Raw genomic sequence first — 12,813 nt, 5'->3', positions numbered from 1 at the left:
AACTATTTCTCTATAAAGTCATAAATGGAATAGTACAAAACCTTTCCTTTTTAGATAAAATTAGTTTTAATGTATAAAAACAAAATCATTTAAGAAATCGAGAACTATTTTATTGCAAGGTGGCCAGAACAGAAACTTACAGAAATTCACCACTTATAAGAATATGTTCAAAGTATAATGGAATAGTGACAACACAGAAAGAGATAGATTTGGATTTTATCGAAAATATTATGGATTACAAGAAGAAATTAGAGAAGGTTTATAAAACGTAAAATATTTTATAACTGATGTTATAAAAAATGTTTAATCTGTAAATGAGTACATGAGGCTCTTATTAACATTAAGTGATTTTTTTAAAAAAATGTATTTTTACTTAATTTTATTTTTACTTATTTCTTGTGGAAGTGAGTGTGAAGTTTTTTAGATGTTACATTTTTACAAATAATATGAATATTTTGTTTAATTTTGTAATTTCTTCATTTCATTCTTTTTGTATTTGTGTGTGTGTGTTTTTTCTTTTTGTATTGTGTGTGTTTTTGTATAATACGTATACAACACTATCTTACGTAAGCCTCCTGTAACTGGAGCTTGTACTCTGTTGGGGGTAAATAAATAAATAAATCACTGACCGTTCATTCGCTTTTGACTTGACTTGACTCGACTTGACTGATTAGGATTTGTTCGTTTAACAGTTCACAATATTATGCACATATATTTGCATACTTAGAAAATGAAATTCCTTGAACAACTGAGGCCAGAACAAGCACTTCACTCTTCGCTGTGGAATCCACAGCATGAACATCAAATGAAGCACACTTCCATGAAACAATTGGAGATTTCCCAGTATATAGCGCGCAACATGGTGGTTGCAGCGTTGCCAATCTGGTCATACAAACGAAGATATTTCTTCTCGAATTATATACCATTTGCCTGAAAATATCTATCTATTCGCTTTTTATTTGTACTGTGTTGGTTTTGTATATCTCTAGCCTGGACACCCTGTATATTCAAATATATTTATTTCCAAACAAACGTAGGTAGTTAGCTTATTAAACATCACATTACATTCCTCAGTACTATATATGCTAACATGTGATTTTTCTATCTGCAGGTAGCACAGTGGTCAGATGTCGGCGGCTTCACACCAGTAGCACCCAAATACGTGAGACTTCGGCCCCATTCGGACATTGAAAAGAATAGAACATATATTGTTACAACTATCATAGTAAGTATCAATAATTTCTGCGGCTTTTACCTTAGAAACAAGGAAAATTATATTTTGTTAGATAAAAATAAATATATCTATGCGCTATTATCGGTATATACCTATAGATGAGTTTTGTTAACAAAAATAATGTTTCTGGTATTACTGAATGTCTTCACATATTTATTCCATCCCGAATACTGCAAGAGTATTTAAGTATTGTCTTCACATATTTATTCCATCCCGAATACTGCAAGAGTATTTAAGTATTGTCTTCACATATTTATTCCATCCCGAATACTGCAAGAGTATTTAAGTATTGTCTTCACATATTTATTCCATCCCGAATACTGCAAGAGTATGTAAGTATTGTCTTCACATATTTATTCCATTCCGAATACTGCAAGAGTATTTAAGTATTGTCTTCACATATTTATTCCATTCCGAATACTGCAAGAGTATTTAAGTATTGTCTTCACATATTTATTCCATTCCGAATACTGCAAGAGTATGTAAGTATTGTCTTCACATATTTATTCCATCCCGAATACTGCAAGAGTATTTAAGTATTGTCTTCACATATTTATTCCATTCCGAATACTGCAAGAGTATGTAAGTATTGTCTTCACATATTTATTCCATCCCGAATACTGCAAGAGTATTTAAGTATTGTCTTCACATATTTATTCCATTCCGAATACTGCAAGAGTATTTAAGTATTGTCTTCACATATTTATTCCATTCCGAATACTGCAAGAGTATTTAAGTATTGTCTTCACATATTTATTCCATTCCGAATACTGCAAGAGTATTTAAGTATTGTCTTCACATATTTATTCCATTCCGAATACTGCAAGAGTATTTAAGTATTGTCTTCACATATTTATTCCATTCCGAATACTGCAAGAGTATTTAAGTATTGTCTTCACATATTTATTCCATTCCGAATACTGCAAGAGTATTTAAGTATTGTCTTCACATATTTATTCCATTCCGAATACTGCAAGAGTATTTAAGTATTGTCTTCACATATTTATTCCATTCCGAATACTGCAAGAGTATTTAAGTATTGTCTTCACATATTTATTCCATTCCGAATACTGCAAGAGTATTTAAGTATTGTCTTCACATATTTATTCCATTCCGAATACTGCAAGAGTATTTAAGTATTGTCTTCACATATTTATTCCATTCCGAATACTGCAAGAGTATTTAAGTATTGTCTTCACATATTTATTCCATTCCGAATACTGCAAGAGTATTTAAGTATTGTCTTCACATATTTGATCCATTCCGAATACTGCAAGAGTATTTAAGTATTGTCTTCACATATTTAATCCATTCCGAATACTGCAAGAGTATTTAAGTATTGTCTTCACATATTTATTCCATTCCGAATACTGCAAGAGTATTTAAGTATTGTCTTCACATATTTATTCCATTCCGAATACTGCAAGAGTATTTAAGTATTGTCTTCACATATTTATTCCATTCCGAATTCTGCAAGAGTATTTAAGTATTGTCTTCACATATTTAATCCATTCCGAATACTGCAAGAGTATTTAAGTATTGTCTTCACATATTTATTCCATTCCGGTATCACCAATCACCTCGTAGCTTTCCGCGTGCAGCCGTTTATAAACGCCAAAATAAACGCCGATTTTCTAAATGGCTGGAAATCGAAAGCAGATAAATGGGTCGTGATAACGTTATCACATGTAAAATAATATTGTCTAGCGAGCTCTTGTTCCACTTTTCGATTGTCATTTATCTGTTTGAAGATATCGCATGATTACTGTAAAATTAGCGGTATTTTAATTTCGCAGTGATGAGGCTGAGGCATCTTAAGCAATTTCAACCTTAAGAATTGTACTCAATGCAAAGCATCAAAGAAAACTCAGCCGAAGTTTCATTAAAATACTGTGCTTTCTTAGAAAGACTTGACATTAAAGATTTTTCGAATGTGGAGTAGATTGTCACCTTTCTCCTAATTGATTGAAATCCCAAGTAAAAGGGAAAAGGGGAGAGATTTTTTTAGCCATCAATGAAAATTTAACATGCTTAATGAAAAGCAGATAATATTAACTTTATCGCTGAACGCATTTTTTCCCAAGAGTTTGACTTTATTTCTTGAAAGAGGTTTAAACTAAATCGTGGTTTAATGAAAGAGAAGTTTTACCTAGATGTATAATGGAAGTGTTTAATACTTTAGTACATTTTGTATTTTTAAAATAGTAAATTTAATTATTTTTATTTTCAACTTTCAGAGATTATTCAATAGGATGGGCCGAATTTCAACTTTTTTTCAAAAATCGATTTGGCGAAAAGGTGTCTTTTAGTGAGCAAAGTGTACCAGATTTTTTTCAGACTTGTTAGTCAACGTCTTCATGTGCCGCATCAAGGTTTTATGGCAAACGTATGCAACACACATTACACAATACAATATTTCACGTTTTGGGCTGTATAAATTGCATATATTCCCAATTTTTTAAAGATGCAACCTTTGGGACAGTTTTAACTATAAGTAATTCACCTTTCCAAAGAACACTTATGTGCAGGTCGTCGATTAAATTAGTTAAATTTCAACGCTTAAGGCAAGAAAGTTGCGTTTTTTTTATATGTATGTATAAAAAGTGGTTTTTTTTAGCCTAAGAATAGAGTGTACTTTTTGGCTGTAATGCAATTCATTATCAACATTCTCGATCATTTATTATTAAGCCAAAATAACCCACAACTCATCTCACGAGGAGGTGACTGCACTTCCAGTTCCACCCTTTCACCTGTTTAATTTTCTGTCATGGCCTTATTTTATCCTCACGCACTTGTATTGCTTTTCTGTATGGCATAGTCTTTTTTCGACCCAAATGTTGGCATTTCCTTGCGAGAAAGTAAGGCATAGCGTATGAATCCGTCGTGACTTGCCGGCCACACACGGGTTGAGAAGCTTGAGTTACCAAACGCACCCTTCGCTCTACTGCTTTGGTATGGCCCGGAATCGCTGTTATTTCTTCTCCGGGCATTGCAGCTGACTTAATATTTTCCTCAATCTTGTCATCGAAGAGACCATCTTTGTGAGTGGAAGTTCTGTTGGAGACAAATTTACCCACTCCACCATGTCGTAGTAATCGTCCGCGTGAAAATTTATTTTAGGAACTGTGAATTCTCGGATTGACGTTTTTATTTTTTATGGCAGGCTTTCTTAAGCCTCCTTCAACCAAGTGTACGAATTTTCGGACTATCATTCGTGATCACCCCGAGAAGCAAGTTTTCCTGGTGAACGAAGAAGTCATTCGTATGCAATACAGAAAATACTATCTGCTTAGGCTCCATGGGTAGAAATTGGGCTAGTCGTCCAAAATTCCACAAATGCAGCGGTCCTACACAACACGACGGCTTTTGCTTGATGGCAAACTAGACCGGCGTACACCTTAACGATGTATTATACAAAACACATCAATGCCTCGCAAGGTCTCGCATAATGTACAAATGAAGAATGCGACATGCAGTGGTGAGCCAACGTGACTAGACCACTAGACCGGGTTTCTTGTTCGCCAAGTTTTAAGAACGGTATCCTGAGAGAATTGTTCTGCGCATTGCTAGTAAATATTGTTGATCTGCACTGAAGTCTTCAACTTTTACGAATTCATCCAACGAGTCAAGATTTATTACTTGAAATTTTACCAAGAGAGTTTCCTCGCAGTTGTCGATCTTTCTTCCGATGGGTCACGAAAGTGATTTTGGACCCGATGTTCTCCGTCGTAATGTCTTATTGACAAAGCGGTAGTTCATTAGCGTGAAGAAGACAAACGATCCATTGAAGTTCTTGATTTAGTCTCTTTTTTTTCAAACAAGGCAGAGCCCCGTTAAATCGTCCTGTGTTGGTTGATGTACAGTCATAGTCAGCTGCTACAACGTTGACATCCGTTTTCATCCAGAAATTCGTGAACGGACATGGTGATGTCCTCTCCACTACTAGACTTCCTTACTACGTGGCCCAAATATGTTGAACCTGATTCTTCCACTATTGTTAAGCGTTCTTCGATTTGCCGTTGATGCCAATGTTTTCCTTTTTTCTCTTGCGTTAGGGTTTGGTCATTTCTTCCATCGAAGAAGACTCCTCTAATAGATTTTCCGGCTACATTGTCATTTTCATGAACACCTGCGCTGGATTTTCTCTTTTCTTCCCTCCTGATCTTATTTTTATGAGTAACAAGTTTTCCCACTCCGTTAGAATAACTACTGCATCTGGAAGTGGTGCAATTGCGATTAGTGCAACCGACCGAAGAAGAAATAACTGCGTTTCCGTGCCATACCAAGGCAGTAGAGCGAATGGTGCGTTTGATGATGCAAGCTTCTCAATCCGTGTGTGGTCCGGCAAGTCGCGACGGATTCATACGCTATACTTTGCTTTCTCGCAAGGAAATGCCAACATTTGGGTGGAAAAAAGACTATGCCATCTAGAAAAGTAAAGCAAGTGAGGACGTAACAAGGCCATGGCAGAAAATTAAACAGGGCGAGAGGGAGGAACTGGAAGTGCAGTCACCTCCTCTTGATGAGTTCCGGGTTATTTTGGCCTAAGAATAAATGGTCGAGAATGTTGGTAATGAATTGCATTACAGCCAAAAAGTAAACTCTACTCTTAGGCTTTAAAAAATCCACTTTTTATATACACACATATAAAAAAAAGACCAAATTTCTTGCCTTATGCGTTGAAATTTACCTATAGACGAACTGCACATAAGTGGGCTTTGGAAAGGTGAATTACGTATAGTTAAATCTGTCCCTAAGGTTGCATCTTTAAAAAAATCGAGAATACAGTATATGCAATTTATACAGCCAAAAAGTGAAATATTGTACTGTGTAGTGTGTGTTGCATACCTTTTCCATAAAACCTTGAGCGACTCATGAAGGCGTTGACTAAAAATCCTGAAAAACTCTGGCACAGTTTGCCCGCTAAAAGACATCCTTTAACCGCTTCGCCGAACCGATTTTCGAAGAAAGTTGAAATTCGGTCCACTCTATTGTCATCTTATAAAGATTGCGTAATTAAAATATTAAAATAAACCTAGAAAACAACTTACTTTAAACATGTTGCTAAATGATAAAATTCATCATATTTTAAAACCAATGCCATACGGAAATCCAGAACAAAAGGGATCAGACATACCGAAGTAAAAACTAACAAAAACCTAAAGAAAATAAATTACTAGCATCATGATATACGCAAAGAGAGAGTTACTTAATTCAAACATCTACTGGTAGGATTAGAACCAAATTTGTGTGAAAGAAGTTCATATGTAATTCATTTGCAGATATTAAATTCTCATTTAATTTTATATTTACCTGTGCTTTTAATATTCGATAAAATCTCTTCAAAAATTAGTTTCTTATTAATTTTTCTGAACGTGAGCATGAGCAAGGAATATATAGCTCAAAGTTGGACGAAGTCACATTATTGGAAGGTACTAAAATGATCACAAATTCTTCTTCTGGTAATATTCACACTATACTGTTTATTTTAAAACAATAGTCATCTATTGAGCAGATCATGTTACAATTATGTTTTACAATATTATTATTATTATTGACTGAAAAAAAAGTTCAGATATATGTCATCTGGTAGGTTCCCATATTTCTAGACTAAAAACTTGGGACACCATGAATCAGGCCCGTAGCCAGCCCAAAAACTTAGGGGGGGCCCGGCTGAAGTAGGGGGGGGCGATCCAACCATATGATATTTCATCACCATATTATAGTTCTTTTGCAAGCCTACTGTAAACCTTTTAGGGGCCAGCAAAAATTTAGGGGGGACCCGGCCCCCCCGGACCCCCTGGATACGGGCCTGCCATGAATGTAATTGAGCATAGGCGCCGACTTGAAGAAAATATTGGGGGGGGCAAACAATGAATAAGTATGTATATCATCATATTCAGCCGTTTTCTATCAACTGCTTCATAAATCCCCCCCCCCCTGCATCCGCTCCGCTGCGAAATTCACGACCTAAGTCAAATTTGCGTAAAGAGATTAAAACAAATTGAAGTTGAAAATTCGGGAATTCCATAGCAAGTTTGCGCACCACATTGGTCTTCACTTGTCAAACTAGTGCTGTTAGAGTGTTGGTTGAAACATGTTCCTAATATTGAATTAAAGGCACGACGAAGTTTACGACAGACATTCTCTTTGTTAATTTTCCTCGACTGGATATATTGGGAGGGAGGACCCTATTTTTAAATATAAGGGGGCCAAAGTGTCCTGCCCCCCGAAGTCGGCGCCTATGTAATTGAGGACATAGGGAGCATGTCCATCTATTAGTTTTATGTTGTAATCTTGATTGCTTCAAATCTTGGATGTAACGAATAGTATATGTCGGATTGGAATATAGCTACTTTATTTTTGAAAACTGTCAAGCTCAAATCTACCAAAATTATAGCAATACATCTCTGCTGGATACTCTATTACAAATTATAGTACGTTCTTAGTGATGCACTGCTTCTTGCAAAATCAGAATTACTGAAATATTAGCTCAACATTTATAAAAGGTTTCATCTCACAGTCAGTAGACCTACTAGTGCTTTGGATTCGCTGTTTTTCATCTTTATTCTTGCACTTCTCGTAACAGCTTTGTCCACTACTAAGCTCACTTGGCGCGAGCTGGGATCGAACCAAGGATTCCGTGAAACAGAGGCGAACGCTCTACCTTTTTTTTTTTTTTTTTTTTTTTTTTAAGGATCAACCGATCATACCTCAGTTTTCTGAGCACTCGAGTTTCCTCGTATACAAAGTTAATTTAACCTTTACCAAATTCGACAGGAATACGAACACATAGGCCACATATCCAGGACAGTTAAAATTCGAAAGGCTCTCCCATCGGGAATCTAACCCGGGACCCCGTACATCTACCACTGAGCCAGCAGGGCACTGATAATTAATGCTGTATGAAACCACGCCACCCATTAATATGAAACAGATGTTGAAGAAAACTCTCTTCAAGTATTTCAGCAAGACGACATTTCACGACAAAACTGAGGAGATACAGCCCCAAAAGGAGCACATCCACGGAGGGCCACTGAGTTCGAACACCCCCTTTCAAAAACTTTAATAACTGTACTAATATTTCAAGATTTTCTTAACAGAACTATAATTGTTTAACTGAGAAATAATTGATGTAGGCTACAGATTTGATTTCACGCCTCATATGTACTGTTCCTTGCCTTATAAAAATAATCTAGTTCTATCAGAGTTTCTGAGAATATACGGTAGGTGGCAGTAATTAACAATTACATATCGTCTTCTCATCTGCAGAATAAAACACATTCAATATTACATAGACGCATTGGACCCCGACCCCATAAATACCGGTACTTTGGGCCCCACTCAACAAATCATTCTACAGGCATAGGTGCGTGTTCGATCCAAACTTATTATATTTTAAACTTCATCCATAGATCATAACGACCTGGGTAAATAAACTCTCGTACGTAGGTTTCCAAACAATCCTCAGTGGCCCCGCGTAGCGTAGTCACTAACGCTCTCGCCTTCGGTGTGAGCGATCCCGGGTTCGATTTCCGGTGGGGACACTCGGACGAAAAAGTGTAAAATGCTTTTTCAGGCCAGCTACCCTGAATGAGGTTCCCTTCCTTCCCTTTCCCCGGATTTTCTGCTCGCTGAGGGACGTCATCCCTCAAACCATGAAGGGTAAGTGGCTTTAGATGCCGAAAGCACAGAAACCTAACCCCCCTCCAATCTTCACCTTTATGGCACTGAAAATTGTGTTGTTCCCTCGCAATAGTAATTGATAGTTTGTATCCAGCTGGAACAGATTGATTATTTATTTATTTATTCTATTTGTGAAAATACACTGCTGAAAGCATGATTTTATCTATTGTTGTTTTCTTTTTCCTAATGTTGACACACATGCCGTAACAGGTAACAGGTTCTCCCAATAATGACACATATTTCTAATAGTGGCACACTTATTTCTTCTAACTATGTATATTTGCGATGGCTCAATGGTAGAGCGTTCATCTCCGGTACTTGGGGTCCCTGGTTCGATCTCAGCTCGCGCCGTGTGGGTTTTGTGGTGGAGAAACACCTTGCTCGTGGGTTTTCTCGGAGTTCTCCCGTTTCCTCCCACTTTCTTCATTCCACCATTTCATTCATTTGTCATAATCACCGTCTCCTTTAGCCTAACCGGCATAATCGTCGGACGTAAAACTCAAAGATTTCATTTCCTTTTTCTATGTATAATAAAATATTTACTCTATGTATAAGTTGATTCGTAATGAACTTACATGTTATTTATTCCTTTTCCAGGAGGAGCCTTACATAATGTATCGGAAGCCAGATATAGGAGAAACGTTACACGGAAACGAAAGATTCGAAGGATATTGCAAAGATTTAGCTGATCTCATAGCTAAGAAGCTAGGAATTCATTGTAAGTGTTTCTGACATATGTAGGGCCTATGGTAAATATTAGTATGTATGTCATAAATATATATAACCTACCTTGTTGTGTATCAAGATTTCGCTCAGGGTTTTCAAAATGAGGTTTCTTAAATGAACTTGGTGTATCACCGTCATGGTTGTAACCGACTATTGTAATCGCGAGAACTCGTGAAGCTTGACCTAGATTTACCAATGTCATCACCCAATAGAACGTGTTTCAGTCCTCAACCCCTATCCATTGAAATTTTGCCAGTCTTGTCTCTCGCTGTATACGGAGAGCATCTCCTTAGAGCACACTGTTGTCGGATTCTCGCTAAGTTTAGTTTTGTTGTTATTGCTTTTTTATATTATTATTATTATTATTATTATTATTATTATTATTATTATTATTATTATTATTATTATTATAGTTTATTACGAATAATTATTAGCAGTGGCGTATTTACGATTTTGTTTCGGGAGGGGCTTTACTAACTTTCAGGGGGGAGGCTTTGCCTGGAAATCTGACAATTCTGCAGTATATTTAATTTACTTTACTATACTAAGTAAGATTTCGGGGGGGGGAGGATTAAGCCCGGAAGCCCCCCAAATACGCCACTGATTATTAGTATTCCTTTTATAGTTGTTTAAGTGATATTTTTCCCCGCTCTTTTGTTATGTCCTCTAATTTTGGTAACGTTGTTAGTGCACTTCTGCTTTTTCATTTTTTCTCAAGTGTGCTTTCGCAAGGCAGCTACACGAATCGTACCGAATTCTCCCGATGTATCACACGTAAGGGAAAGCAGTTTTATGATGCGTATAAAGCCCAGGCTTCACAAGGCGTCCCGGTCACTGTAGTAAGTAGCATACTGTTTCCAGAAATTGAGTATTTGGGGGACATTATTATTATCCCAGCATTAGACAATTCGACCGTATGTTTCGAATCAGCCCCGAGCAAGTATAATCTATTGTCGGGTGTCAAATACACGCAAGAATACATTGCAAGATAAGTTTTTTTCTTGATTGTGGCATCTGGAGAAGTGTTTTTACCAAGTTGAAACATCAAAACGTAGTTGAGATTAATTCGGTAAGAACGTTTGAGAGTTACGTGGCAATTCCGTTCACTGAATCTGAGTTTCAACTTAAACAGAATTTTAAAATACTTTGGAGAGGACATTTTATTTAAAAAGAATTCTATTCACTCATCTATGGTTTATGAATATTAAATGATGTTTGGAAGTTCAAAAAATATAATTAGTTACCAAACTATTTTTTTAAAAAATCACTAAAAACTGTGGTGTTTTGACTATCTACGTTTCAGAAGTAATACATAAATATTCTTAGAGACTTTCTATTTCAAATGTATCCCTTCTGATCCTGTTTTTTGTGTGTTTTAACGTACCTCTCTCGAAAGAGGAGGGATAAGTTGCTGCGGCCGAGATCTTTCAATTATTGGATGCGGAATCGTTGCCACAATGAACGATTTCACGGACTTCGCTGTGCACTATCTTGTTATCCATTCTAAGTAGCCTACAATCTTCACTCGTCAAGTCCAAGCGACTTAATGATAAATTGGCAACACAACTTCATTTTTCTACGCAAAGTGGGGGTATCATCCGTCATGGGTGGCAGGGGCGGGACCGAAGTATGTTTCTCATATTTTTCGAGGAGGCACTTAAAATAAAAAAGACTCAGGGCTACATGTATCCAACTCTATTTTAAAATGTAACTTACACCTGCTCATCTATTAACATGCATGCAGTTTTTAAGCTTACGTTGTACTGTAGACCTTTGTGCAAGCTGCTGGGAATGTGGGCACCCTCAAAATTGTTTGCAATCGGTCTAAAAGAAGCTTAGATGATAAATGCAATGGCCCAAAAGTAGATATACAGTTCCATAGTAATCAGCTAATTGCATTTTATATTTCTTACCGTTATCCATCAGATAAACTTAGTTTCTTTATTATTTGATCTTAATATATTTTTACCCTTTCCTTAAGCTCGGAACATTCGAAGCAAATAAACCCATAAACTAGAATGGTCTACTTAATCAATTCAATAGTGTATACCTACTTTTGGGCCACCCTGTATAATCTTTTTTCAGTTTGTTTTCTTGATTTGAAGAAAAAAAATTCAGAAAGTGCTTACATAGTATACACAAAGTTACCTTACTATCCACAATAAGTTCGAAAAAAAGTCAAACTGGTTTATAGAATCATTCTTAGTTTTACAGCATACACATCTGGGTCGATCTTAGCAAATAAAAGTTTAGTTTTCAAAATGAAATTCGAAATGTGTGTATTCGTTTACAAAAAATTATAATTTTATACAAATTCCTATTTAAACAAAAGTTGAAATGTGTGCATAATTAGAATTTTTTGTATTTATTTTGTTCATTTGTTATGAAAGTCTTTTATTTCCAATAGCCAATACATTAGACCCACATTTACATTAAATAAAGCCGAATTTGGAGATTTTTTAATGTCTCCAAAATGTGTTTATGATTTCATAAATTATTGTATTTCTTTATATCCGGATGACGTCCAGAACTCATTCACATTTTCAGCATTAGAAGTGGCAATTGATACCTCTACGTTGTGTGTATAAAAGTAATCTTGATTAATATACAGGGTGTTTCAAAAATATATCACATTTTTTGTAAACAGATTCCTCGCATCAAAATAAGAAAAAAAGTTCATATGGACCTATGCTCAAAAATGGATATTTTCGGAGTTATAGGGTGCCGAAAATGTGAAACAAGAGAACTTTAAAATGCCATAGCTCTACTACTATGGGACCTATCGTAGTCGGGTTAAGACACCACGGAGGAAATGGTATGTGAACTATCCAAATATCCATGTTTAAGAATGCTCCAGTACTTGCACACCAATTTTTTAGAGAGGTAGATGGGGAGTAATTAAATACTCCCAAACAGCCTCTCTAAAAATGATTGTGCAAGTACTAGAGCTTCTGAAAGATGGATACTTTCTATAGTTCACATATCTACCAGTTCCTCAGTGATGTCATGACCCCATTAGATCGGTCCTTATACTAATGGAGCTATAGATCTTTAAAGTTTATTTTTTCACATTTTCGACACCCTACGTACCTCCGACCACAGGTTCATATGAACTTTTTTTTTTATTTAGGTGTAAGGAACACATTCCCAAAATATTATGACAAATT

General features: G+C 36.0%; 1 protein-coding gene across 3 annotated transcripts in view; it reads left to right on the top strand.

Annotated features, from left to right (window-relative positions):
- The window catches only part of LOC145662247 (glutamate receptor 1-like), a 1,126,308-nt gene that overhangs the window by 635,475 nt on the left and 478,020 nt on the right, over positions 1-12,813 (top strand). For all 3 annotated transcript variants that reach the window (XM_081727625.1, XM_081727624.1, XM_081727626.1), the window contains exons 10-11: positions 1,112-1,225; positions 9,518-9,638. In XM_081727625.1, coding sequence (XP_081583751.1) covers positions 1,112-1,225; positions 9,518-9,638 — 235 coding nt within the window. The remainder of the gene's footprint in view (positions 1-1,111; positions 1,226-9,517; positions 9,639-12,813) is intronic.

This window comes from Thermobia domestica, chromosome 10, assembly GCF_964235325.1.
Source record: "Thermobia domestica chromosome 10, izTheDome1.hap1.1, whole genome shotgun sequence".
In the NCBI taxonomy this organism is placed as follows: domain Eukaryota; kingdom Metazoa; phylum Arthropoda; class Insecta; order Zygentoma; family Lepismatidae; genus Thermobia; species Thermobia domestica.
The sequence above is the reverse complement of the archived record's forward strand: the minus strand, read 5'-3'. Positions and strand labels throughout refer to the sequence as shown.